This window comes from Filicampus tigris, chromosome 19 (genome assembly GCF_054856515.1).
Source record: "Filicampus tigris isolate MCC_2025a chromosome 19, RoL_Ftig_1.0, whole genome shotgun sequence".
Lineage (NCBI taxonomy): Eukaryota > Metazoa > Chordata > Actinopteri > Syngnathiformes > Syngnathidae > Filicampus > Filicampus tigris.
The window spans coordinates 3,861,252-3,887,538 of record NC_141235.1 but is presented as its reverse complement, the minus strand read 5'-3'; the positions used below and the strand labels follow the sequence as shown (position 1 = coordinate 3,887,538).

General features: G+C 43.6%; 2 protein-coding genes and 2 non-coding genes across 4 annotated transcripts in view; 3 read left to right on the top strand and 1 right to left on the bottom strand.

Annotated features, from left to right (window-relative positions):
• The window catches only part of slc4a1b (solute carrier family 4 member 1b (Diego blood group)), a 40,087-nt gene that overhangs the window by 7,096 nt on the left and 6,704 nt on the right, over positions 1-26,287 (top strand). The window contains exons 3-9 of the mRNA XM_086016523.1: positions 17,377-17,601; positions 23,765-23,854; positions 24,034-24,159; positions 24,280-24,387; positions 24,472-24,630; positions 24,745-25,037; positions 25,307-25,355. The gene's annotated coding sequence lies outside the window, so the exon portion shown is untranslated. The remainder of the gene's footprint in view (positions 1-17,376; positions 17,602-23,764; positions 23,855-24,033; positions 24,160-24,279; positions 24,388-24,471; positions 24,631-24,744; positions 25,038-25,306; positions 25,356-26,287) is intronic.
• Positions 1,078-21,566, bottom strand: ngfrb (nerve growth factor receptor b). Its single transcript, XM_086016531.1, has 6 exons — positions 21,304-21,566; positions 17,370-17,511; positions 13,486-13,842; positions 5,005-5,239; positions 4,434-4,594; positions 1,078-3,780 (listed from the first exon to the last, which is right to left on the bottom strand). The coding sequence occupies exons 1-6, from the start codon at positions 21,400-21,402 to the stop codon at positions 3,443-3,445; spliced, it is 1,332 nt and encodes a 443-aa protein (XP_085872657.1). The 5' UTR covers positions 21,403-21,566; the 3' UTR covers positions 1,078-3,442.
• Positions 24,053-24,125, top strand: trnar-ccu (transfer RNA arginine (anticodon CCU)). The gene has a single exon. It is a non-coding gene; the product is annotated as a tRNA-Arg (tRNA).
• On the top strand, positions 24,492-24,564 carry trnar-ccu (transfer RNA arginine (anticodon CCU)). Its single transcript has one exon. It is a non-coding gene; the product is annotated as a tRNA-Arg (tRNA).

Sequence of the window (26,287 nt, the reverse complement as noted above, 5' to 3'; positions counted from 1 at the left end):
GCAAAGGAGAAGTGCTCACAAAGTCAGATTTGTGAATATAATTTGAGAGGAATTGTCCTTTGTGTATCAAGTAAGAAAATTCTTCAACTCAACTCAACTTAACATGGCCTCCATGCTCTTGTCGGCCTTCCGTGTCCTTTGCACACACACGGTTCCCCTCACACGTCCAACATTCCTGGCAAACGACCCACTTGGGGGTTCGGCGCAGTTAGAGCGGGAATGTGTTTCCCATTTGGACCCGGGTTGACTTCCGAACCGGGCCCCGCTGTCGGTACGTAAATTGGACTTAACCCCACGGTGACTTGGAATAATATCGAAGCGGCGGGGGGGGGGCAAATGTGGCCAGCGTGTGTGTTTCATGCCTCGTTAGCTTCTCGTGTCACTGCATGGACCTCATTGACTTGACGGGATGTTTGTTGTCTCCGACCCGGGGCCACATGCGTCAAGCGTGAACTACTTTTTGCCACTTTAGAACCCTCGGGGGTCCTGTATGGCTTGGGTTACATGCCACGGGGAGTTTTGTGAATTTGAGGCCAAATCTTGCCATGGTTAACTCAATTTTCACAGTAAGTAACAATGGCCTGGCTGGTACACCATGAAATGAGTTCATCCAAGTTTGTCAGAGAGCAATATCATTTTGATGGATAATCTCTTACTTTGTGCTGGTCACTTTTAATTGTATAATGAATTATCCATTTGTTTAATAAAAAATAAATAAATAAATAAATATCTATATATATATCTATATCTATATATATATATATATAGATATATATATAACAAATGGTGCGGTGTCATAATCTTTAAAAAATGGATATTTGATCACACATGTAGACAGACTATAGCAGGCATATTCTTTATCCCCTGCGAAGAAAGACTAATATTGCCGCATCCAATTAAGTCAGTTGTAGAAATTTCTTAGTGTGTACTTCTGTTTCTGTATTTTACTGCCCCCAGATGGCCAAGGCAGGCACACCAGAAGGAGCAACATTGTCCACTGAATTGGGGGAAAAAAAAATGTGACAAAAACTCAATTCATTGACATGCTTTATAATGATGTCATCATTAACACACAAGGATTTTGAAGCTTTTATTTTAACAGCATACGATTACATATTCTCGCGTTAGGTGGCAGTTATTGAATAATTGAAACGGATTCATGACCTTTTATTACTTTCGACGTAGAAGAAGCTCAGAAATTCACATTAAGTATAATACAGTATGTTAGTATATGAGGAACATTCAGTAATGGTCAGACAGAGCTGTACATGGAGAGCTCCCCTCATTTTTGCATAATCACTACGACACGACGCTCAAGTGCAAAAATCCGGACGTAATCACCTTCACTGCCGCACAACCTCTCCGCTTGAAACAAAATACTGTCCAGAGAAAGAGTGTCCGCTCACAGTTTTCCAAATGTTGGACACACTTGAAAGTTATAGTAACACACGGGAGGCTTTTTATTACACAACATGCATGCAATCTTGTTTTCCAATATATCCATTTGTACGTTGGTCTTTTACTAAAAAAAAAAAAAAAAAAAAAAAAAAAAAAAAAAAAAAAAAAGAAAGAAAATGGATCTATTTACAGGAACACAATTGTGACAAACACATCCCAAAAGAAAACTGTACAACATCAAGAAGCCCTGAAATAGTCGCCAGGCACTTGTGATGTAAAACAGACAAAGCACGTTGAAGTGCTACAATCAAGCAACAAATATGAAAACGAGTGGGAATACCTTCATTTGCGTAACAAGAACATTTGCTCCTTCAAATATCACCCCCCCCCCCTCCCCTAAGCGCGCAGTTGAAAAAAAAAAAAAAAAATCCGATTCAGAAATACATTTTCAAAAAATAGGTGCTTGATTTGCTCTCTGGGCAGCATAATTGACAAATTGGACAGCCACCGCCTGGATCGTCGCGTCGGTCGGAGGTTGGCGATACCCTGAGAAAGGATAGCGAGGGGAAACCTGCATTTTCTTTTGCATCCTGATCACACGTGCGTCAGTCGGTTGGTTGGTTGGTTTTGCGGCTTGCTATGCTGTCTGCATGCGCTGCTGTGTCACGTGTAGCATATGGTTTGTGGGCACGCAGTTGCTTTGCAGTACACTGGCTTCTAATGTGCACATTTTGCCGCGTAGAAAAGGGATGGGCATAATGGAAAACGTATATAATGTACAATTGTTTATTTAAAATGACTCCCATGAAGCAAACCCCCCCCCCAAAAATATTCTTCAAATTTTCTTTAAGGTTAATCGATTAATTGATGTTTTTAATTTTCCGCATTTTCTGCAAATAGTGACAGAGAGTCGGAAGAGGGAGGCCTTTATTTGTACAAATTGGATAAATAGTACACGGAATCATATGCAATCCTTTTTAACATGAGATCATCTTTAATACTGAGTGTTGGGATGCCTCACTTTCATTGATAGGTGCTGTTGTTTTGGTTAGCAATGTAGTTCAGACTTCCTGTGTGGAAATAATACTGTCTATGAGCGAATCAAATTTACATTTTTTTTTTTTTTTGTGACCCTAATGGGAAAAGGGAGATGTTTATTTGCATACTTATTAGCGCACCCTCTAGTGGTACGTGAAAGAATTAGTTGAGTTCGGTTGTATTTAACTTTTAGGTCCGATCGAGAATGGTTTGTTTATTTTATAACAAGTTTTTGGTTGCCATTTAACTTTTTGGAGCATTACAGATTAATTGAATATTTTTTTTTCAAGTGGTTAAAATAAAATTGAATCAAAAGATACTCATTAAACATCGATATTGAATGTACCTTTTTAGGAATTAAAACACCGTCTTGTTTTTGAAGAACACTTCGGCCTTTACTGTAATTAAATGTTTTTTCTATCTTGTACTTGGTGTAAAAAGAAGGATAGACACGATTTGAAGAACTACGATATACCCGCTCATATAAATGTCATGAAGTTGTTTGTCTTGAAACGTACCTCGTATGTTTTCTACACTAAATCCATGCATGGTTACATGTTGCGAGTGGGTGTGGGGATTTGGTCTACGTTACACGTGATGATTAAGAGTTCAACGACCTCCAGCGTCTGTGATCCATGTCCTGGCGTTTGCGGACTATTCCTCGGTGAAGAGGTCCATTTCGAAAGAATCCAAACATCCTCCCCTCAGCGTGTCACGCTTGCGAGGATCCAGACCCCTGGTTGAATGGACGATTCATCCGGTAGGCGGCCATTTTTCAATGCAAAAAAAAAAAAAAAAAAGAAGAGGCGAAAATGTAAATAATGGTGCTTGTCAGCTACGGCCTGGAGTCTTTAACACGTCTTTGGTACAACTGCGGCTATTCGTAACGCCGAGAGCCAAGAGAAGGGAGAACAGGCTTCTATCCACATTGGAATGATTGCGGAGCGAACCAGCGAAAGCTAATTTCCTTCCATGTCCAGATAAAGATGAAGCACGGGTTCGCCGGCTACACCACCGAGGTGGCGGTGGGCTTAGGGGTGGCGGGACTGAGCGCCAAACTCTGGGCGATGTCGTCGCGGTTGATCTTGCGCAGCGCCGTGCACAGCGCTTCCACGCTGGCGCAGTCCTTGCCGGCCCAGTCGGACAGGAGCGCGCGCACCGGGTGCTGGTCCTGGCGGAAGGCGGCGATGCGCTCCTCCTCGTAGCCCAGCAGGCCGGCCAGGTTGCACCAGTCGTCCTCCATGCTGCAGTCGTCCCCTTCGCCGCCGTTGAACAGCAGCTGCTCCACCTTGTCTCGAGTGTGCAGGGGCAGCAGCAGGCAGGGGTCCTCGTCCATTGTGACCACTGGAACGGCAAATGTACATGTGGTTCACGTCGTGTCATTTCGGCCAAGGTTTTTCTCCCTTTCCTTCAGGACTAATCATGAACGCCTCTGTTTTGTTCCTTGTTGCCCTGTAGGAAATTCACTGCCGTCTTTGACTTCATATCTCAAATGCAGTTGTGAAGGCTATCGATTTGTGTGTCATCGGCAAAACTGGAAGCTGATGCCACGCCTCCTGATGACGTCCCCAGCGGGAATCATGTATAGATTAAAAAGAATTAGGCCTAAAATTGACCCCTGCGGCACCCCGCACTCTATTTCATGTATCCATCCCTACAAATAAACGTCGATCTGTGAGGTAGGACATAAATCAGTCAAAAACAGTAGCAGAGAGGCCAACCAGGTTGCGGAGTTGATTTAATAAAATAAAATGTTAGTTAAAAAGAATTAGGCCTAAAATTGACCCTTGCGGCACCCCGCACTCTATTTCATGTATCCATACCTACAAATAAACTTCGATTTGTGAGGTAGGACATGAATCAGTCAAAAACAGTAGCAGAGAGGCCAGGTTGCGGAGTTGATTTAATCAAATACGGATCATTCGCTTTTGTAATGTTGTCTACTGGGCAGTTAAAGAATGAAGGGTAGTAGTGCCTTCCGAGCAGGTATTGATTACCTGTGTGCGTTTGGGTCTGGCCCAGGTGCTCCTGCAGACTCTGGCTGTCCACCGAGATGCCGCTGTCGCTGTGCAGTTTTTCGCCCTCGGGCGACGGCGTCTGGTTCTGGTTGGACGCGCAGTTGTTGGCCTGCTGCTTGTTCTGCTTGCAGCTGTTCCACCTACACGGCGATGGGGAAGAAGAAGTCAGCCCTTTGTGAATGCGCAGTGCGACATATGCCCTCCCATCACGTGAACATATTGTGCATTAATATATAACACTGAGCAGCAGGGTGTGCCCCCCAGGAGAACAGACGAATCATTAAATATGTAATGTTATCTGTACACTTCATGGGCAGTGGATCAAGTCAGCTGCGGTCACGCCCACAACGGCGCAAAATGCACATTTTTAGCTGCGCCAAGCTTGGTGTCTGTGAAAATACCGGAACCCAGTTTAGCCCACCCTTGCGCAGATTTAAACCGCGCTTCGTCCAGGTCACTACGTCACCGATGTTCGCGATCCCCTTGTCTACGGTAGACATGTCAGTACTTTTCCACCGTGGACCATGTAGCAAATGATTCCTGTGCTCACTTCTTGAAAACGATGAAGGCCACCAGGCCGACCACGACGGCCGCCAGGACCGAGCAGTAGACGGGGATGAGCTTGTCGTTCAGGCTCTGGTAGATGCGCTCGTGGGAGTCGCCGTCAGTTGTGGTGGTGGCGGCGGCGCTGCTGTCCGTCGGGCCGTCCGACGGGGGGTCGTCTATGGGGAAGTCGATGTAGGCGGGCTCGGTGAAGGGCGTCGGTGACACGGAGTGGTACTGCACTGTGAGGAGCAAAGAGCAATGTGAAGGAAGGATATGTTAAGTGCGGCGATCATCTTAACCCAAAGGGTTAAAGAGCGACTTGCCACATCCAGTTCAGCCGGCTCCACTTTAGCCGTCCATTATCGGCGAGCGCGTGTGTTTGTGGGAACCTCGCCACCTCGTCACCTACTTTACTGTTACTCAACAGCGCCGACAACAGGAAGTCATGCCGAGGAACGGGGAATAGGTACCTCGAGGGCGGCTGAGTGCCGTGACGAGGCGAAAACATTTCAAATGTTATTTAGATGGATGCTGTGTGGCCAGCTTTTAGCCAGAGCCCGGAATTTTGAAAGTGAAATGCAATATGCAATCAATCCTTCGCTCTTTAGAGCCATTGATTTCTCTAAGATCACTTGAAAGGGTTTGCCACTTTTTTGACATCCTGTAAAATGCGATAAATGAACATTTGCTTGGCGCGTAAGTAAATACACCTTTTTATAATGTTTGTAAACAATGGGCGCCAGGGTACTTCTGGGTGGCCAAACTAAAAACAAAAACAATGAAAGCAGACATTGGACTAAAGCATACAGTGGTGACTTGATATGAGCTATTAGCCATCGTTCAGATGATTTTTTATTTTTTTTGCTTTGACATGCAAAAAAGACAGGTTTTGTTTTTTTTTTTTTGGGCCACTCCCAGTTGAAATTTACAGTACAATTAAATACTGCCTTAATTAATTAAGTGTTTATCTAACAAACAATGAAATGGTACCTTGGAATTATAACCCTTAAATAAACGGTTATTTGAGCATAAACGGTACACACGTAAACTGCCGATACATCAATACTCGAAGCCATGCATTCTTTGTCCTCTGCAAAGAATGACTACTATTACCGCAGACACTGTACAATATTCTCGTCTTCCCTTTTTGTTATTGAAAAAATGTTTTCGGTGTGTGACGACGGAACCGATGAATGACTTTTCCATTCATTCCAGTGGGTAAAGATGATTTGACTTTTTCTATTTCGCTGCCATGATTACTAATCATGCTACGTCATTAACTAGAAATCATAAGCCAATTTACCGCATGACTAGCGCCATGGCATCTTTATATATATATGTATGTATGTATGTGTATGTACTATGTATGTATATATATATATGTCTATGTTCGGAGCGACTCCCACTTGGAAGTGACGTCATGGCCAAAAGCTCAATAAGTCTTGTGATCCACTGCAGTGTATTGATTTCCCTCCCTTTTCACCGTCTCTGTCTTTTTGCACACTTGAAAGCAGACACCAATCCCTGACAAAGATCCTCTTTGTCCCACGCGATATGAGCGACCGCCCCCCCCCCCCAACCCCCAAAACCTTTCTTCGCATTTTACTGCCTCTTGAACAGACGTTTTCTTTCCGAACAATCGCCGGCGCTCGTTTGGCGGCTCTCTGCTTTCTGAACCGGCCTTTCAAAGACGGTAACTCAATACAGTTTGTGTCCAGTCTACCTGGTTATATCCTTTTATTCGCTTAGTTCCGTTATCACCTCCCATCTCTGCATCCATCTGATCTTCATATGTCAAGGATGAACAGTTTAAAAAAAAAAAAAAAAAAAAAGGGGGGGGGGGGGGGCCCTAAGATCATAATGGATTGTCTCGTCTAGGGTGGCGGTGGGGGTGGGAGGGTCTCTCGCCTCCCCCTTGCTCAATTCAGCATGTTTTGGCACTGTCCTGGATAAAAGTTGATGTGTATAGAGTGTGATGGAAAATGCTTTTATTTGAAACGGAACAATGGACAACAGGGTTTTAATTTAATTTTAAAGCTGACTACCTTGAATCCTGTTGTTTTAGAATACAACTTGTGATTGAGGTCACAAAAGCTGTAAGAAGTGCCACTGACAAAATAAGCAGTTGGAGCGGATGACTCGTGTCAAAAAAACTAAACACTTACGTCTGTATTTACTAGTAGGAATTTGTCCGTGAAATTACCGGAATACCGCATGGGCCTCCAACCCAACCATTATATTGTCCATTAAGGTTGTGTGTGTGTGTTTGCCTGCGAGTGAGTAAATGTGAGTGAGTGCCTAACTGAGTGATTTGACTGACTGAACGAAATGCGTGTGCCTGCAAGTGAGTGTATGAGTAAATGAGTATAAATGTGTGTGTGTGTGTGTGTTAGGTCTAGGTAAGCCTCATGTTTGGGCCCCACTTTGCTTGAAAACCAGTTTTGGTGTGTGGGTGAGTGTGGGGTGTGCACGTGTGCACGTGTGCGTGCACGCGTGTCTCAGGTCTGGGTGTGCCTCCCAAGTGACATTAGGTCCCCACACAGCTTGAAAACCAGTAACTGTGTATGTATGTACGTGTGTGTGTGTGTGGATGGCAGCCACACCTGAATCATTCCTCTCCCTCTTTGAAGCAGATGTTGGTCCTCTGTCAACATATACTTACAAGCTTAACGCTTATTTTTTTGGGATAAAAATGTGACCACAACGCTGTCGCAACCTGCCCGGCTCCGCCGATAAAGCGAAAAATGAAACAATCAGGAATATTCCCGTTGCTTCAGTTTTCTCCTTGAGGCTGCAGTTCCTTCCTTGCATGATTCCCCCCCCTCTCATTTTTCCTTGTGCGTGTGCGCGCTCTGCGACAAAATGCAATCAGCACTCGTGGAGGTCAAGCAGAGAAACTGGAGAGCGCAGAGGAGTAACCCCATCGCTTTTATCGAACGGAGCATGTTTTTCGGCATCTGTTCTTTCACGCTTTGCTGTCTTTCTCCATCTCTGCAGTGGCGACACTTTTGGTGACCTCGTCTTTATTTGTCAGAGATTTAAGTTCTGAAAATGAATCATCAAATAATCGATTGCATTATAAGTATCCAATTTCTTCTGCCTCATAATTCTGAGTTTCTGTGTTCAAATATCATCTCCCTGCTCTTGTGTGAGTTTTCCTCGTTTACTCTGGTTTTCTTAAACATTCCCAAAATATGGTCGGTAGGGTAATCGGAGACTCTTAAATTGTCCGTAAGGTTCTTAATTAAATCCCAAAATGTGTATCAATGTTTTTTATAGATACCTGTGGCAAGAAAGCAAAGTGTGGAGAGTCTCTGTCTCTGAAATGATACAGTGAATGGGGCGATTGATCATTGCCATCAATCTGTTCAAATATTTCTATGTATTTTAGCTGGCTTCCTCTCATTGTGGCATTTCGCTTCTTCCTTGACAATCGCGCCATGTTTTTGTGGTTCAATGGAAAATTACACGGTATAGTATACTGTATGTGAAGCTTCAAACTCGATACAGGGTTGCAGTTTTTCAGTTGCCTTTGGCTGTTGTCGCTCGGGGTGTGGTGGGCATTTTGCGACCCGTTTCTTGTCATATTTGCACTCTTTGGATAGTTTTCCTTTTTGCAACTCGTCAAGATCCAAGTTTGTGTAGAATTTTGAGGATTTCAAAAAAAAAAAAAAAGAACTTTAGTTGAAGGCTGTAACAATCAAATGTGAGTGGTAAATAATTCAAAATAAGGATTCACAGCGCTTCACTTTAGTTTTTTTTTTTCAAAATAATGAATTGGCAAAAATATTTTTTTCACATTGTTATTATGGTTGGGAAAAATGTAATGTAATACATTTACAAAAAATGTAATGTAATACATTTTTCTAATGACATAAATGTTGACCGTGACGAAAACACGCCAATCAAGCTCGACTCGCCGCGCGACACTTTTGACCGTTGGCTGAGGGAAGGCACGAGCCAGAGTGCAAGTGTCTCGTGGTCGCCCCCCCCCCCCCCCCCCCCGTCCCACATCACCTCCCAAAAATGTCGTTTGTCCGCAAGGGGACGATTCAAACGACAATGATCATAGTGTGCATGACTGGCAACTTATGCGACTTGAGGACTGCTGTCAGAGGTGGCACAAGTCTGTCGAAGGCACACAATAAACGACTGTGCCGTACAAAGATCAGCATCCGATGGCCCGGGGCCCACTGGGGATTCCTCCCGGTTATTGATGTGCTAATGTTGTGGACACACTAAATCCGGAATGTCCGTGGCATTTTACTTTTGGCATTTGACTCGTTTCACGTCAGTCAAATCCTCATGGACGGCTGTGGAAGGAAAGGACAGCCCCCACCGCCCCCTCCGTGAGCCTGTCGATTGTTAAGGTCAACCAAACGCTGGAATGGCTCATTCCTCCTCTTCCTCCTCCTCACCAGTTCAATAAGTAGCCTTGGCTAAGTCATCCCCCCACTAATTATCATTCATTTTTTGCTGAGGATAAAGAATATATGCCTTGAGTATTGTTTTGTCTGTCTCCATAATATATATATATATATTAACATTATAATCGCAATATAAATCTAAATCATCTGTTTTAGCCAAGTATGTTACACCAAAAAAGGGAATTTGTCTCCAATAGTAGCAGATGCGCTAGTAGTATAGCAAACAAGCCAGAGTAGAAAAAAAAAAAAAAAAATTCAGGGTCATGGTTGAGTACGTTTTAAATGTGTATGAATAATGGAACACATGCTTTGGGGCGATGGGGCAGCACACGTAAGTGCAGCCAAACCCCGGAAGCGATGTAAAGAAAGAACAAGGTTGCAAACAGAGCGTTGAGGAGATAAGTTGATAAGTTCACACAAGTTTAACCAAGGCGTGAAAGGACATTGTTAAAGGCAGGCGGGCCACGCCCACTCACGGAAAGCCGACTCAGGTGTTGACACGCATTTTACTCTAAAATCTGTGCTTTGATTGCGCCCCAGTTTTAAGAAGCAAGTCCTTGCTGCTCCAAGTGGTCCATTCATGTCCGTATATAGTGGCGGATTCATGACAGCTTTATAGCATCACTGAAAATATCAGCTTTGCAACTCCAGAGTTTCATTTTATTACTGATTCTGTGCTGCCCGTGACCCGGGATTACTCTGTGCTGTTGTCTTAATATCTGTGAGGGAAGTTTATGCACGCGTCACAGGTCACGTTCGACCTTTGACTGAGCTCACGGCGGAGTGAAGCCGTATGTTTTGAGATAAGTATCTGGCACTCAGACCCTCCACTCAGCGATGTAGCATGACAAAGCCGCCATTCACTTCACAGCAGGGTTATGATAGTTAGCCAATTTTTATTTGAGTTGGTTTTTATTTCGCTGGGCGTTTTGTTTTTTGAAAGTAGTTTTAATTTGCTTTCCAAGGAGGTTTGTTAGTTTTTTTTTTATTAGTTTTATTTTTTATTAGTGTTAATGTGGTATTAGTTTTTTTTTGTTGTTGTTTATGTGTGCATTTCTTGCGTGCAAGATTTGAAAAGTAAAAACCATGGTATTTGTGTGGTAAAACATCAACAAAATATATATATATTTTTTTCCATCCATCAATCAAATGCAGGTACTGTATAAAATTGACAATTTTGGTATAATTATTGTTAGTTTTGTTACTTTCATAAATGTAAAATGTAGGTTCAGTTAGTGTTATTTTTTTTAAAAAAGCATTTTTGGTTTTAATTCGTTCAGGAAACTGTTTTTTTTTTTTTTTTTTTTTTTCAATTTTAGTTAGAGTTGTTCTGTTAGTTTTCATGAACTAAAATAACCTTGCTTCACAGCAAGCAGCACTTTGGCAGATAGTGAGCAATTCTTCAAAAAAGAGCATTTAAGCTGTTTATTTCCTCCCCTACTTGAAATGTACTAAAACTACATTAAACATAAAATTAACCAAGTACATTTGAGGTATTTAAAACAACCAAGCAAACAGACCAAACAGACACTTGTCACCGCTGTCAAGTGGAAAGATCACTTATCTTAATGCTAACAATGCAAAACGCAATAGATGGGCTAATGAATAGCATCCGTGTCACATTGTGACCCTACAGTAAACAAATCCAATTTTTTTTTTACAAACGAGCAAACTTAGCTTCTCGTCTCACAATATACATCAATAATCATGCCCAAAGGTGTACATTATAAAACGTTCCTACAGCCATCGCTTTCTGTAGGCGTAAAAAGCAGGATTGACATTGTCCATTCAACTAAAAAAAAAAAAAAAAAAAAAGTGAAAACTGTTTAATTCTTTACATTCCACAATTTGTTGTTCTTTTTTGTGGGGTGGGGGGGGCACAACAAGTAAATGCCATTTCCATTCATTTCAATGATTCCACCATGCCTTCAATCCAACAGCAAATATACTGCGCCAGTAATTACAAACAGCGTCGGTTGCGATTGCAAACTACAGGTTAGTCAAAAGGATGTTGTGGTGCCTCCACCAAAATCTCAAGTTACGACTTGTCGTTACTCGGGCGGCGGCGGCGGCGGCTCACTCGCTCTTTCTCCACCCTCCCGCCTGACTGACTGAGTCGCAGCCTTCGGGCCGCTGTCGTTTGACTCTGCTAATGCATACGGACGGCTGGCAGCGCTACAGATTCGGAGGCAGCGATAACGCGAGTGCTCGGCTAAAAAGATTACGCGGGGAATAAGGAGCTTGTGATTAGGTTAGAGCGACGAATGATGATGCCGCCGATCTGCGGCGCCGCCGCCCTCCGGCTATCGCGGCTGGAAAACCGAGCAAGTTCACATTCGTCACGTGATGTGCCGTGTTGGTTATCTTAAAGGATGTAGTGCGGTTCTGGCCCCTTAGATCCCGATCTTCCCAAACCGACAGCCTTCTCTCTCTCTCTCTCAAAGCAATCAAGTCGCATTAAAGAACCACCCTCACTGGAAGACGTTTCAGGGTCTCCATTTAAATCAAATAGCTTTTTGGTCTGTGCTTTTTCCACTCAATGGGGACCATCCAACACATTTGCCCGTGCCCAAAAATTCAGACGGCTGTTAATTGAGTCAGTGAGAGTGAAAGGGGAATATTCCAAGTAAAGCAGCAGTGCAGGTGTGCGGTGTTGAAACGTTTGCATTACACGCCCGATCACAATCTTACTCATGTGTGACAATGCGGTGACACACTACAAGTATTGCGCTGCTAAACCGCACGCTAATGATACAGCGGCACATCACAAGTCCAATAAACCTGACGAGACACTTTTATAAGGTGAATCCTCCATGTCGAAACAAACTCGACCTGATTCCTGAATCGTCATCAACCCTCACCTGGCTTGTTAGAATTTATTCATATATACCCGTGAATAATACCTGTTTTCGTGAAAGATCTGGATTTTGGCCTGTTTTACTGCCGCTTCCGCTCTCCAAACTTGGCTTGACTTGATTTGACTAACTGTAGCTCTCTCACTGTATATATGGTGGTATTGTCTTTGCAAGGATTTTTTTTATTTCTAGATACAGCTCTTATAGTGCATAATATGCGGCGATTGGAGTGAGTACTTCACAATGATGTCACACAAAACATGTCCACAGGCCAAACTCGAAGGTCTCGAAGGCTCATGAGCGAGGCACAAATGATTCCCTTCAGCCCGAGACGGCTTCCGACTGGACTGTGATAACAGCCGCCTCCCGACTGATCAGCACACTCCTTTCATTGTCATGGGACAAAAGCATTGATTTAATCTGAGAGGCATCGGGTCGTCGAGGTGGCCGCTGACGGCAGCCGTGGGGAATTTGAGATGCGAAGTGTGATAGCCACAGGGTACAGTGATATAAAAGGAAACTCTTAAGCACGGTTCATAGACGTGACCTTCCTGTAATCCCTCAACTTTCCAGGAGAAAGACTCTTTGTCCGTTTCGGGTGGAGACGCATCGCCAAAGACAGCGGGATGAGCCCCGGGATGACATTTGGATCAACGGATCAACAATGACGATAGTGTCACATTGAGATGATGTGTGTCGATGTCGATGACAAGTGTTTCCTACTGTACGTACGGCCATCGACCGCAAATATGCTCGGGCATTGTTTGGATTCATGACCGGCTCTGGTCATGGGATGTGAATGCAATTCCATTTTGAATTGATAACGATTTGGAAGACTTTTGTTGACGGCTTAGAGCTCAGTTGAACACGTTAGAAGCTCTAATGTAAGTAAGGCTTATTTTTCGGAATCAGAAAAAAAACGGCCTCCGATTAAGCGCTTATGACTTGCCGATATCATTAGCCTGATAGCATAAATGCTCAATTCATGTTTAATCTACTGTCAGAATTTCAATAGAAAACCTGCTAGCCAAAAATGGCGATAATTCAGAAAAGATGAATCCCAAGCATCCGCACTCTTTTACTTTGTCCAATTTACGTCTAAATTCTCGGGAATGACTTGAGCTATTATGCTATCAGGCTAACAAGATGTGAGGTACTCCCACCTCTGATGCGTGACGTTGAGATTTAGTGCGAGTGTCTTACCTTGACAAGCGGTGTCGGTGACAGCGGTGCAGGCCTGCAGCTCCTCGCCCTCGTCGCAGGTGGTGCACGGGATGCAGGGCTCCCGCGAGCTCTCCTGGTCCGAGTACGTGTTGCCGCCGCACTCCTCGCACGTGGTGTCGTGGTCCAACTCGCAGCTGAGCAGCGTGCCCTGGCCCACGGGGCACTTGGTGCACGGCTCGCACCTCTGCGACAGGGCGTTCAGGTAGTAGTCGTAGTTGCACACGCAGATGGCGTCGTTGGCGTCCGTGCACGGCGTCTCCATGCGGAAGAGCTCCGTGCATTTGGTGCAGGGCTGACATTGCTCTGTGTGGCTGAAGTTTTCTGAGAAGGTTTCACCTGAAAGCAAAGTTATAAGCACATGACCTTTTCTGTTCTTACAAAAAAAAATCCTTTTTATGACCTTTGACTTTAAATGCCTTGTTTCCCGCGGAGGATGGAATCAGGTTTGAATGTTTTATGGAATTGTATTTCAGATGGATAGAGAACTGGGAATCACACTAAATTATGCAACAGACCCATTTGCCAGAGCGTTGTGCGCGCGTGCAGTGTGAGTGCGACACGGGGATAAATCGGGAGATGGGCGTTCTCCACAACCGGCGAGCCTCGGTAAACGGCCGTGCGGTGATGGAATGTGATGGAGCAGTGAAGACAAAATTGAAATGAAATGGGGTTTCCTCCGAAGTACAGTTCAGTTGTATTTCACTTTAAAGTTCAATGCATTTGCAATTCATCTTTCAATTAAGAACTGTTTGTCGTTAACATTTATTTCGGGACCATTTTCATTCCGATGTTTATGTGCAGTATATTGTAATAAAAAATTTATTTGAGTGTTTCTTCAACACTGTTGATTTTTAAACTGTGCATAATGTAGCCGTGGCCACATTAAATATACTTTTTTAGGAATTAAACCTATCGTTTTTTGATGAACACTTAGGATTACTATACTATATTTTAATTTTGGTCATGGTGGTGGCACTTGGAAAGCCAAGTACTTCTTTCAGGGAGGTTGTACCATTGATCTGAATCATAAAATAACGAACATATTAAAAAAAATCAAATTGATCTCATCCATAGCAAATTCAACTAATAAAATGCCATTAACTAAAGACGAAAGATTCTTCATTATATCAAATACAATAAATGCGTATGTGTATGTATACATAAATATATATATATATAAGTATATGTGTGTGTTTGTGTGTATATATATATATATATATTTAATTATTTTTTAATATCTTTATTTATTTTTCACTCTGTATATATTCTGCAGACAAAACCTCATGTTCGTCGTCATCGGGCCACCTGCCGCAGTGGTCGCACTGATGAAGTGGAGAGATTTGGCCGTGCAGACAGATGTCGTGTCACTCGAGATGAACCCGAGTGTTCTTGTGTGATGCTATCAAATGTGGCCTCCTCTCATTTTGGGGTGCAAACTTTTATGTGGCGGTCGAGCTGGGGGCAAGGGTGGGGGAGGGATGTCGGCGGGGTCAGCCGGGGCGGGGGAAGTGGGGGGGGGGGGGTTGCCCTGCTTACCAGACACACTCAGACGTGCCGCTGCCTCTGCCTTCTCCTCCCCGAGTGCTCTCAGAGCCATTATCATAATGCCGTTCATCAATAATGCAAGTCAATACATTAATAACGCTAGCCTGGAGTATGCGGGGTGGGGGTGGGGGTGGGGGGGGAGCTTAAAGCAAGGCTACAGATGCTCTTTTCCTGGCTCAGTCGTGTCCTCAGCTCTGCCTGAGTTGTTCTTATTTGACAACCTGTGCGCATATGGGAGTGTGCTTTGCTATTTCTGTGTGTTGCCTTCACAGACAATAGGAGTTAACAGCTTTGTGAAATGCTGACATTATTATTAAAGTTTAAGATGGTAGGTGTCCGCTCAAATTCCTAATGGCTTGGACTTGGCTTACTTCTCCGCTGGCATTCTGTCATCTTGAATAGCAAGACCTGCTCCACTTATGTTTTATGGTTTCCTGTTTTGTTTGGTTACACTGTCGCCAGTGTCATTAACTCATGTTTGTCAATTCCGCATCTCTCGCTCTTCGGGTTAGCAGTGTTCCCGCTCTGTGTCATTTATGACTACCTGATTTACTTTTGTTTTTAATGTTGCATTGAAAAGCACTTTGTCAACCTTGCCTCTCTTTACAGACACAATGTCTTGTTTTGTTTTTTTTCCTTGGTTTTTTTTCAGGACTTGATACAAAGCCAGTAAGCAGCTAAACTGCAAGTCTGAAGCACCGATGGGGCTGTTGAGCAATAAGCCACAAGAGTTGATTTCATGGAAATGATCATTATTTTCAGCCAAATAGCACGGACATCACACCCGGTAGGCATTTGTTTTTTTGTTTTTTTTTAAATCATTTTGGCCACACGCTTCGCCAGCAGCTTGTGACAAAAATGTTCTTCATGCCAGAGTTGTTTTGTTGTAGGCAATGTACTATGTATTCCACTAGGCATCCTTCAAATATGCATCCATATTTTGGTTAGAAATGGCTCAAAAATTGTTTGTATATCATTAGGGTTTTAGCACTGAAGAATCTTGGACATATTCAAAATGACTGACTTGCTTATTAAGAATCCAAAAAGATACTTTTTCTGAAAGCGTGGCTTGTTTTTGGTAGTGGCCTTTAAATCAACAAGGAAACAATAAATCAAGGTGCTAAAAAAAAAAAAAAAAACTTCCATCCCTTGAATGATGGCTTCTTAAAAAAAAAAGTGCATTAAATGCTGTGCGTTCTCCCATTGACTTCTCTCACGACCTGTATCATTTCTGAATGGTGCGTCTCCTTATCTGTGACTTGACCCACATCGGTTTGCTGGTTCCTGAGAACAGCGCCGGCCCTGCCTGTGAACCAGTCTTGGCCTCTGCGGTCTGAATGTGTCCTCTTGACCTCATGGACTAAGGCAGACTCGCATATAAATAACCTTCAATCCAATTGTTGAAACAGATGCACCATGAATGTTGTTCTGGGGTTCGTCCGCCATCTTGACTGCTTTCATTCTGACCCTCACACATTGTCTGCTGCGCTGAAAATCCTCCATTGTATATTTTTTCGACAACATTTGGACCGTCTCCCATTCTTATATCTTCTGCCGGTGCTCATAAAATCCCTGCCCGGACGAGGTTCACTCCCTACATGGTCACGGACGGTCAGCTCTGATTACCGGCTGATCTCCTAACACGCTGTCAAGTGAGGCTGAATCTTCCAGCTTCTACGGTACTCCGATAATTAGGAATCATGATGGAAAATGCCAAAGGGTGCTTAGAAAAACATCCTGACAAGCCTATCACTATTTTAATGTGCTATCCAAAATGGGAATCAGCAAGACGAGTGCATGATTCTAGCATTCTTGATACTCTGCTTCCGTGAAAGTGTTAGCACAAGATAGCTTAATGCTAACACGCAATGGTAACGACCATAAAAGGGCTCACGGGAACTAGCATTGCTATTCAACGCATATATGATTGATAACCTGTACAACTCAACAGCACAAAAAAAAAAATGTCAGAGGGAAGTAAAAATAACTGAGATATTATTTGCAAAAGTGTGCACACCCTCTTATAAAAATCAGCTGTTCTAGCCGGCTATTCCCGCCATTGGATGCTGTGGAAGCTCTCGGCTTGTGCCGTGAAATGTGACAGTAAAAATGTGAGGAAAAGCCTACTAGAACATCTGATTCTTAATTGAGATTATTCAGAGCCACTTTAAATGGTGGCTTGTGTGTGCTGACAAAATATATATATATAAGCATTTCTGTTTGTATTTTATTTTGTACACCAAAACGTTTTCCAAATATATATATAGATACATTTTTCTATTGGTTAGCTGGCATTTTAGTTTTTGTGTGTTGCTTACTGTCCAGGCAGGGCGCGCACACAGGCTGCGTTGCTCCGCACGGCTTGACGACACCCTCGCCCGGCGGACACTGCTTGCAGCATTTTCCGTCGGTGGTGTACTGGCCCGACGTGCACACCTCCTTCTTGGCTGAGACCCCCGCCTGCCAATCATCACAGACATCATCCTCGACATGTGGAACACAAGCCGGAAACGAGGACATCAAGGCAACAAGCAAGACGCAATTGGCTCCGTAAGTTTAAGCGTTTTTACCCTCGAAATCTCAAAATCAAAAAATGTCACAGCAATACATTTTGGAGATTCATTTGTAAAAGTGAGGAATTGAAATTGAAAAATTGAGCTCATTTTTGTTGATTGATGCCGATAATTTTATTTCACTGCCTCGCACGCTCAATTTTCCCACACTGGATGCGAAGTGCAGATTTCAGTGACATCATGTTTTTTTTCTGCTCCTTCTATAGCAATGTAGTTACGTAAACACTAGATAGCTTTACATCCCTGGAGTCAGCAGAGGAAGAATGACTCTTTAGCTGGCTCGCTTACAGCTAACAGACACAATTAATAATCATTGCTTCATTTGAAAAGGTTCCAAAGCAAAAATGTCTGGGAAGCCAATTTTAAAGCAACAACCCCGGAACATTGTTTTTGTTTTTGCTCCCAGCGTTCCCCAGACAATAACAGAAGTGCATTGGGCCCCACCTACATCGTCTGATTTCTTTTTTTTTTTTTTTTTTTTCTCCCCCAACTGCTTCTTTAGCAATGTAACAGAACGCGTAAAAAATAGCTTTCTGACGACTACGTAGCATCCCAACAAGTGACTGAAGCTAAGTGACATAGTTGTGCCGTGTTGTACGTTATTGGACAACAAGCAACAAAAATTTCGGAACAAATTGCAGCACGCAAAGCAAGTGGAGCCGGCTCGTGCCTCCTGCGCACGAAAGCATTCCTCCGCCGTCAAGTGTTTTTGACAGAGGGAAAATGATTGTGTGTCACATACGTGTTCTCGTGCAAGGATCCGTGCGTGTGTTTTGAAACCCTCACACTTGACTTACAGCACAACTTGTTCTCCGGGGCCAACCGTGATAAAAGATGCAACAGCCATCTGCCTCATGAGGCCAAAGGACGACTGATGGCGTCTATTTTATCCATTTTTTTTTTCAGCTGTTTGCTTGTGAGGCCGATTTACGCTGAAGGGCCACAGCATTAGGTACACCTACACAATCCCTCTTCCTATATCGAGCAGGATAATGCTGTCCGGATATCGGCCTTAACTGATGCCATGTCAGCTAACTATGAATTACAAGTGCATCAAATCTGACATTAAAAAAAAAAAAAGGTTTTGCGAGTGTTAAAATGTAATGCAATTCTATTACTGGCCCATGTTAAAATGACAATTAACACAAACATGGTGCTCATTTAGCTTCTCAAAATCTATTTATATTTTTAAAGGCAGTTCTTTTATGGAATAATCTCATTAGGTTGACTAGGTGTTCCTAATGTTGTGTCCTTGCGCAGACCCCCAGTTGACAGTCTTCGGTGCACCCCCTCATAAAGAATTAACTTCGACACTGAGTGTGTGTATTTTCCCACATGTTAATGTCTAATGTAAGTGAGAGGTCATAAATCGTCAAACTTAAGGTGTGTGCGGAATGTTGTCGGCAGAACATCATGTGGCCCCCTCGGGCTCCTGTGAGTCAGCTGGCAGGTCATGTATGTGTTTGTGTTGTTGCGTGAGCGTGTGTGTGTGTGTGTGTGTGCGTGCACGTACGTGTGTGAATTTGAGATGGTGTCCTAAGTGACAGTTACATAGCTGGTCCCCATTACAAAGTGAAAACCAGTATATAAAGTGTGTGAGTGTATGCGTGCGTGCACATGTGACTTTGGTCCCCATTACAATAGAAAAAACAGTATTTGTGTGTCCATGTGGGTGCTTGGGCACCCGTGTGTGTGTGCGTGTGCGTCAGCGAGTGGGACACTGAGAGACTGTTCAGACACTTGAAGTTTAAACTTAAGGAGAAGAAGACACCTCATAGGAAGTTAGTACAAAGTAAGCTACCCTATTAAGACTTAGCACGTGCTAAAGACAACACGGAGATGTCGACTGTCACCGCCCTCCCGTCCTGCTACACGCGAACGTCAAACGGCCTCGCATTGTGAACAAACCTGTTGCCGGATATTTGAGTGACACCTTTGAAACGACGCCAAGTCCCGGAGCGCTTTTAATTTCATCCCCTTTTGACCCTCGTTTGCTCGTCAGGTACTCCCAACACCGGAGCTGCCGCTTCTAGCTGCGGGTGTGGGAGGAACACCGCCGAGTAGAAGCACACCAGAGGGGGAACTCGGAACATCGTAGTCACGCTATTTTGTCAACAATAATAGCAATTACGGAAGACATTTTTTTTTCCACATTTTGCAACAGTTCCCAGGTGTCTTAATAGCCTGCGCATCTGTGGCATGCTTTTGTCAAAATACCGCAAGTATCAGTATCAATTTTAATAATAATAATAGATGAGCTTTACGTGATGCATTTCTAGCAGCGCAACGACGCTTAACGGTCTCTTAACTCATGCATGTAATTAAAATGTTGTGTAAGGTAGGAGCGTCATTTTAGCGTAGGAGGAGCTAGCTGATAGCCGCCAGCGCAGAACGACCGATTGGCTCTCCACTCAGCCAAAGTCAGCATTGGTGGGCTCTAGCTCACCCGTGAGCCAGGTAAACAATTAATCATTCATTTTCTAAATTAATCAGTCAAGGGCATTTAATTGAAAATCCAGTACAATCAGAGTACAAAAATACACTTTTCTGTCAATGAAAATATGGTCTCATGATGTCCAATTGGGAGCGGTGTACGGGTACTGCTATCGCGTCCAAATCTGCGATATAATGCGGTCGCGAAATATGAACCGCGATATGACGGGGTTCACCGCATGCTTATTTTGTCCTAACCTTCATCCAGAGCACAACTGCGGATAATTTAAAGGACCACACGTTTCTTGAATCAGTTTCTTGCCACATGAAAGGATCCGTGCCGCTGCATCTGGACCCGTGACCTACTTCGGGTCAATCTCACTAATGCCGCAGTCAATTTTCAGTTGGAGCCACTTAACCTCTCTGGACCCGGGCTGTCAGCGCCTGTTTAAACCATTAGAGGTCCGCCACGCCGGCTTTCCTTACAAGCCGGAGCTGGTTTCAATCCAAACGCGCATTGGACGTATAGAAAGGAGAGTGATGCGAGGAGTTATCAATATTGCATGCCTGAGCCAGAACTTGATGCATGGCCGCTATCGGCGTGTAAAAAATCTTGACAAACCCGCTGCACCCTGCAGCCCTTGACAAACATGTCACATGTGACACAGCGGAGAAATATTTATATCCTCGCAAGGCCTCAGAGGAACATTTTGGTGGAGCCTCCGTGATGCTTTTGCCGCGAGTCAGAAAACTGTGGCGAATGTTGGAATAACATGTTGACACTGGGGTCACATGTTACGTAGCGTTGCGAGATGGGGTGGAGGCTTACAACTATAGATAATTGAATTAACCTCTTACCTCTCTGCGTACTACCGCAATGACAGGACGTCTTCATGCATGATTGACATGACTTCGAAATCAATTATTAAAATCGCCAATAGGAAAGCTAAACATGTTGACTTTAATGTGAAGCGTTCACGAGTGGGACAGAACATTAGGTACAGCTACACATCTGCCATGCTCCCTGTGAGTGTTTTCATTTTGCACTTGTACTCCGTCTGTCCATCCGTCATGTGGAAAAATAGAAGTAAAATGCTATTTTTGAAAGTTACTCATATTTAAGTACATCATTCCAACCAGTTAACACGGGCAGGTGCAGCGTCTGTGTCCCGGAAGGACTTTTCGCAGCTTCAACACGCAAAAACAACAACAAAACCCGCAGTTGAGTCACTCCAAAGCTACTCACCTGCCCTAGCAGTATTGTTATTAAAATCATATTCATCCCGTAAGTCCTTCCCATCTTTCCAAGCGGAGCGGTTTGACCGGAGGAGCGGAAGGATGACATGCTCACAGATTTGCAAGCGGAATCAACTGGGCAACCATGCTTGTCTCGATCCCTAAAAGAAAAACAAGCCGTCCACAAAGGCTGTCAGGGTGCAGCTTCCACTCGGAGGGGAAGGCACAGGCAGAGTTGGGCCCATTGGATGTTTGCTTCTTGTGCGCTCTCTGCTCTTGTGACACCAGCTCGCCGCTCCAAGGCTTCCTCTCCCTTGACCACGCCCACCTCATGAACACACACTCACACACACACCCACTAGACGTATTATACACATACACACAGATACTGGTTTTGATAACTGTTATCAGGGGAACCAACTTTCTGAATGTCACTTGGTCCCCCCGACCTCCCGCACACATACACACAGATACTAGTTTTCATGTTGAAATGGAGACCGGCTTCACCCCACCCCCTCTATACACTTATACATATAAACATGCTCACATGTAAGAAATTCGTTTTCATATAATAATGGGACCAACTACCACCCCCTAATTTGTCGCAGACGCACACACAATATACACATACACACATACTGGTTTTCGGCTTAATGAGGGGAACTGACTTTCTGAATGTTACTCGGGACCCCCTTGCCAATGTTGCTTGCCATTGAATTTGTCATAGTTCTTTACATTTTGTTGAATTGATTGAACCAGCAGGTGTATTTCACTGACCAGGATTCTATCAATTGGCCTATTTTAATTTGATACACCATCTTACGTCCAACCATTGAAAAGTCTTCAACATGAACTTCTCAAGTCTTGTTTGGTCTGTCCCTGCATTGAACACTGACTTCTTTCTTTCACTCGTTCTTTTTTTTTTTTTTTTTAACTGCTCATTAATCTATGACATCAATCCCCATCTTGGTCCTTGGACAAAACACTGCTGCCGTTATGCATAGGAGGACACAACATTCTGTTGAACAACGTGACACCTGAGGCGAGACATTGGCTTGATATAAAACAAAATGCGCTCCGTGCGTTCAGATCATGACTAAACACGCTGTTCCCTTAAAGATGTTGCGCGCAGGAAAAGCTTACGTTCACATACTGGCGGAGCTGCGAGTTTGCAGTCTTCCCAGCAGCCACATGGCATGCAGGACATGGAACTAGTTCATACACGGCAAGATAATGAAGCTCAATTATCTCCACTCTTCTTTCGAAAGTCCTTAAACTTATGCAATGTTGGAACACTCTATTTTCAGTCGCTTTTTGGATGGTTTAAAGGTGTCGGATGACTTTTACGCAGCGGTCATGCATGTTTTTTGGGTCTTGCATTTGGAGTTCAATATGTCTGTATTATGCATTAAAACAAGATCCCGGCGGGTCACATTTCTGTCATTGCGTTCTTGATGCCGCAGTGACCATCTGTCAGAGCCTGGGTGGTCCACGAGGCGTTCGCTGTCTCAGGTTCCGATCAAGGATTGCGTTCCAGGTGAGCGCTCCCATTGAAAGACGCGCCAGTGGTCTCACTTAATTACTTTCGAGTCCATAAAAAAAAAAAAAAAAGTCTGTTTCAAGGGTTGGAATTGCATTGAGGGAAGTTGTCGTGATGGTTGAAATGACAATAACGCTGATTTTATTGCCGAGCAGAGTCTAAATTAATGATGGTGGTCATGCATTTTTGCTGATGTACCTCCCACCGACAGTGACATGGATTTTCTCTCTGTGCGTCTGTTCCTCTTTGCTTTCATACATTATTTATACAGGCACAGTAACCCCGGCTTCCGCTCGTTTGCAGTCCTCAATCTCTATATTCTTGGCCGGTGTAAAATCGCACCATGTGGAAGCTATTGTTTTGAGGCTTTTCTTTTTTTTGGGGGGGGGGGGGGGGGGGGAGTTATGAATGTGACATTCAAGTGTTGTCAATGACAATGTGTACAGAGGACAATCGTGTTTGAACTAGGAACGTGTTCAACGAGGAGTCGTATCCTGATACCTATTGTCTGTTTTTCAACCTCATGCTTTTGTTAAAAGAGAATTTTGTGCAGGACTTTTAGGGGCCTTTTGCCAGTGAGTGGGTCTTTTGTATTGATCAGATATGAGGAGACAGTCAAAATGGAAAAAAAAAAAAAAAAAAAATGAGCCTCAGGCATTTTTAGCTCTCAATGCAGTCATTATGAGAGACGCGGAGATATGCTTGATATGGTGCAACGACTCTCTCATAGACACACAGTGTGATAGAACGTGAAGATAATTCGCTCACATCTTTATTTATTTTCCTTTTTGGCAGTGACTAATTGCTTGGCCGTACAGTCAACTCTGACGCATGGGGACTGGGCCCTAACATGGAAAGTGAAATCCGCAAATAATTGAGCCCCTGAGCTATCTGTCCTTTGATCCATTATGCCCGCTGTGCTTTTTTGCAGGATCAAATCAAATCAAATGTTCCATCTGCAATTTGCTGTAATACAATGCCGCCCCCTGTTGGGAGAGAGCCACAGCTACTCCATTTCAAGGTAGTACAGTGCGGTATCACGTATGTGCGTCTACAAAAAAAAAATCAAATTAAAAAAGTTACCTGTCTGTTACATTTGTGAGTGCAGCAATTTTTTTTAATTGGAATCTGCCGATTTATATTGCTTTTTATGGCCTTGAAACTTGCAGCTCATTTACTAATTGTTTTTACATTTTACAGATCTGAGGTGTTTCAGACAGCCCCAGTGGCCTAATGGATAAGGCACTGGCCTCCTAAGCCAGGGATTGTGGGTTCGAGTCCCATCTGGGGTGCGGACTTCAAATTTTGACAATGGATTTTCATGAGGTACAAGTCAAAGTGCAAAACAACAAATTAGCACATGATGGCTAAAGACAACAAATAAGACAGGTTGAGAACTGAGCTCCATAAAAAAGTGTGATTTGACGCCGTTTTGGATGCTCACAGGTCCCCTGCGTCAAGTTTGGAAAGTTTTAAAGGCCTCTCCAGGGTCATGGCAGTCAAGCTAACCCTGACCCAAAACCTTACCAGAACCCACTAAAATTTGCGCTCAAGGTCAATTAGTCACAACATTGCCTTGATGTCACTATTGGAGTTGCCAAAAAAAACAAAAAAAAAACATTTATTTACATTTGCTAGGTTCTACATCACCTTTGCCTGCCCCAGTGGCCTAATGGATAAGGCACTGGCCTCCTAAGCCAGGGATTGTGGGTTCGAGTCCCATCTGGGGTGGTCACTTTATGATCTTGGTCTTCCTGATCAAGTTTGACATCGGCTTGTCATTGCCAACTCATTGAGGTATAGTAGTCAAAGCATAAAATGAATAAATGCTGGTCATGATTTTTGTGTCTGTAAGGCAGTCCTTCTCTAATAGTGTGGTGTGTGTGTTTTTTGTTTTTTTTTTCAATACAGAACTATAACCAAAACCCAAGCCCTTACCCTCCGACTTGCCAATTCCAAGGGCCCAAGAAAATAGTACAGTATTTTCTTTTTGCGGCATGGAATTGGTGGGGCCCAAAGTGAGATTTTTGCCATCGGATCTGCCCTCGATTTATAACCGGAACCCTCGGATGCTTCCAGGCAGACCTGACAAAACGGCCACGATGGACCTCCTCAAAGCTTCCAGTCGAGCTTCTCCATTGGAAGCTGAGCTTGCTGGCGCACGGCGGGCGGACGAGCAAGAATCCACCAGTGCGCTTTTCAAGGTGAGCGTAAGACCCGACAGTGTAATCCAAGCCTTTGTTGACCTCTAAACACAGACATTAAATGGGATAAGGTGCTGGTTGGATAATGACATAGTGTGACTCCGCACATACCAAGAAGCTGTATATACTATCAATATTATGGGTGCCGGATGTCCGACTGTGAATTGAAGTGCGTATGCGTGCGTGCGTGTGTGCACCACCCATCATCCTGCAGCATGCATCCATACATCTAGCCTTTTATAAAGTCGCACTTTCTTCTTGTTTCCCAGGTCAGTCGCGTGTCACCGCTTCTGCCCGCTTGGTGGATGACTGCACGAGGTAGGTGCCACTCTCGGGGCCAAAGTTACCGTCGGTTAGCCAATGGCGCCGCGCAGGGTGTTAAAATGTTCAGAAATGATCGCTCATTTGTCCGTTTTAAACAACGTGCTGATTGATGATGCGGATTGCAAACAGGTACAACAGCATAATAATCCTAATTAAAAATGTATGTCACGGCGGTTTTCAGTGATGTAGAATTGGATGGCCCACATCTGGCTTTTTACCATTCGGACACCTTATAAATAGCAATTATTTATTTATTTTTTTTCTATTTTTTGGAGTAACACAAAAACATTGAAACTAATTTTTTTATAACAAAATTGGATGTGTTCATTTAGAATTGATCAAATCTGATGGCAATAATATAATAGCTGTGATTATTCTGCCGCATTAATATTGAAGATTGTTGCCAATGTTACCCAGTAAATTGTGGGGTACGCCAACCACGCAAATGTATCCTAATGTTGGTAGTACCTTTTGAAGTATTTTTGAGTCGGTGTAAAAAGTTTGAGAACCACTGCTATAATCGTATATATCGTATATTTGCACCATCTCTTGCAATGCAGCCATGATACGTAGAGTACAGAATGTGCCCCTTTTACTTATAAACGTAATGTCACAATGTCTCACGCACACACACACATACATACAGACAGTCAACACACACACGCACACACAGGCGCCACTCATACTTCCTCAGAATGTCAATCCAATATTAATTCTCCACCCCTTTGTTCATCCGTGTTTTGGAAATAAATCGTTGTTTTCACATACAACTTCAGTGTTCTGGTCCAGTGTCGCATCCTCGGAATGCGCCGCGGCCAGCGCACAACACCTCATTAACGTCGCCGCACCACAAAACAACAATTTTCTCATTTATATAAAAAGAATTTAAACTCTATTATAGCAACGTAGAATAACTCACAATTGAA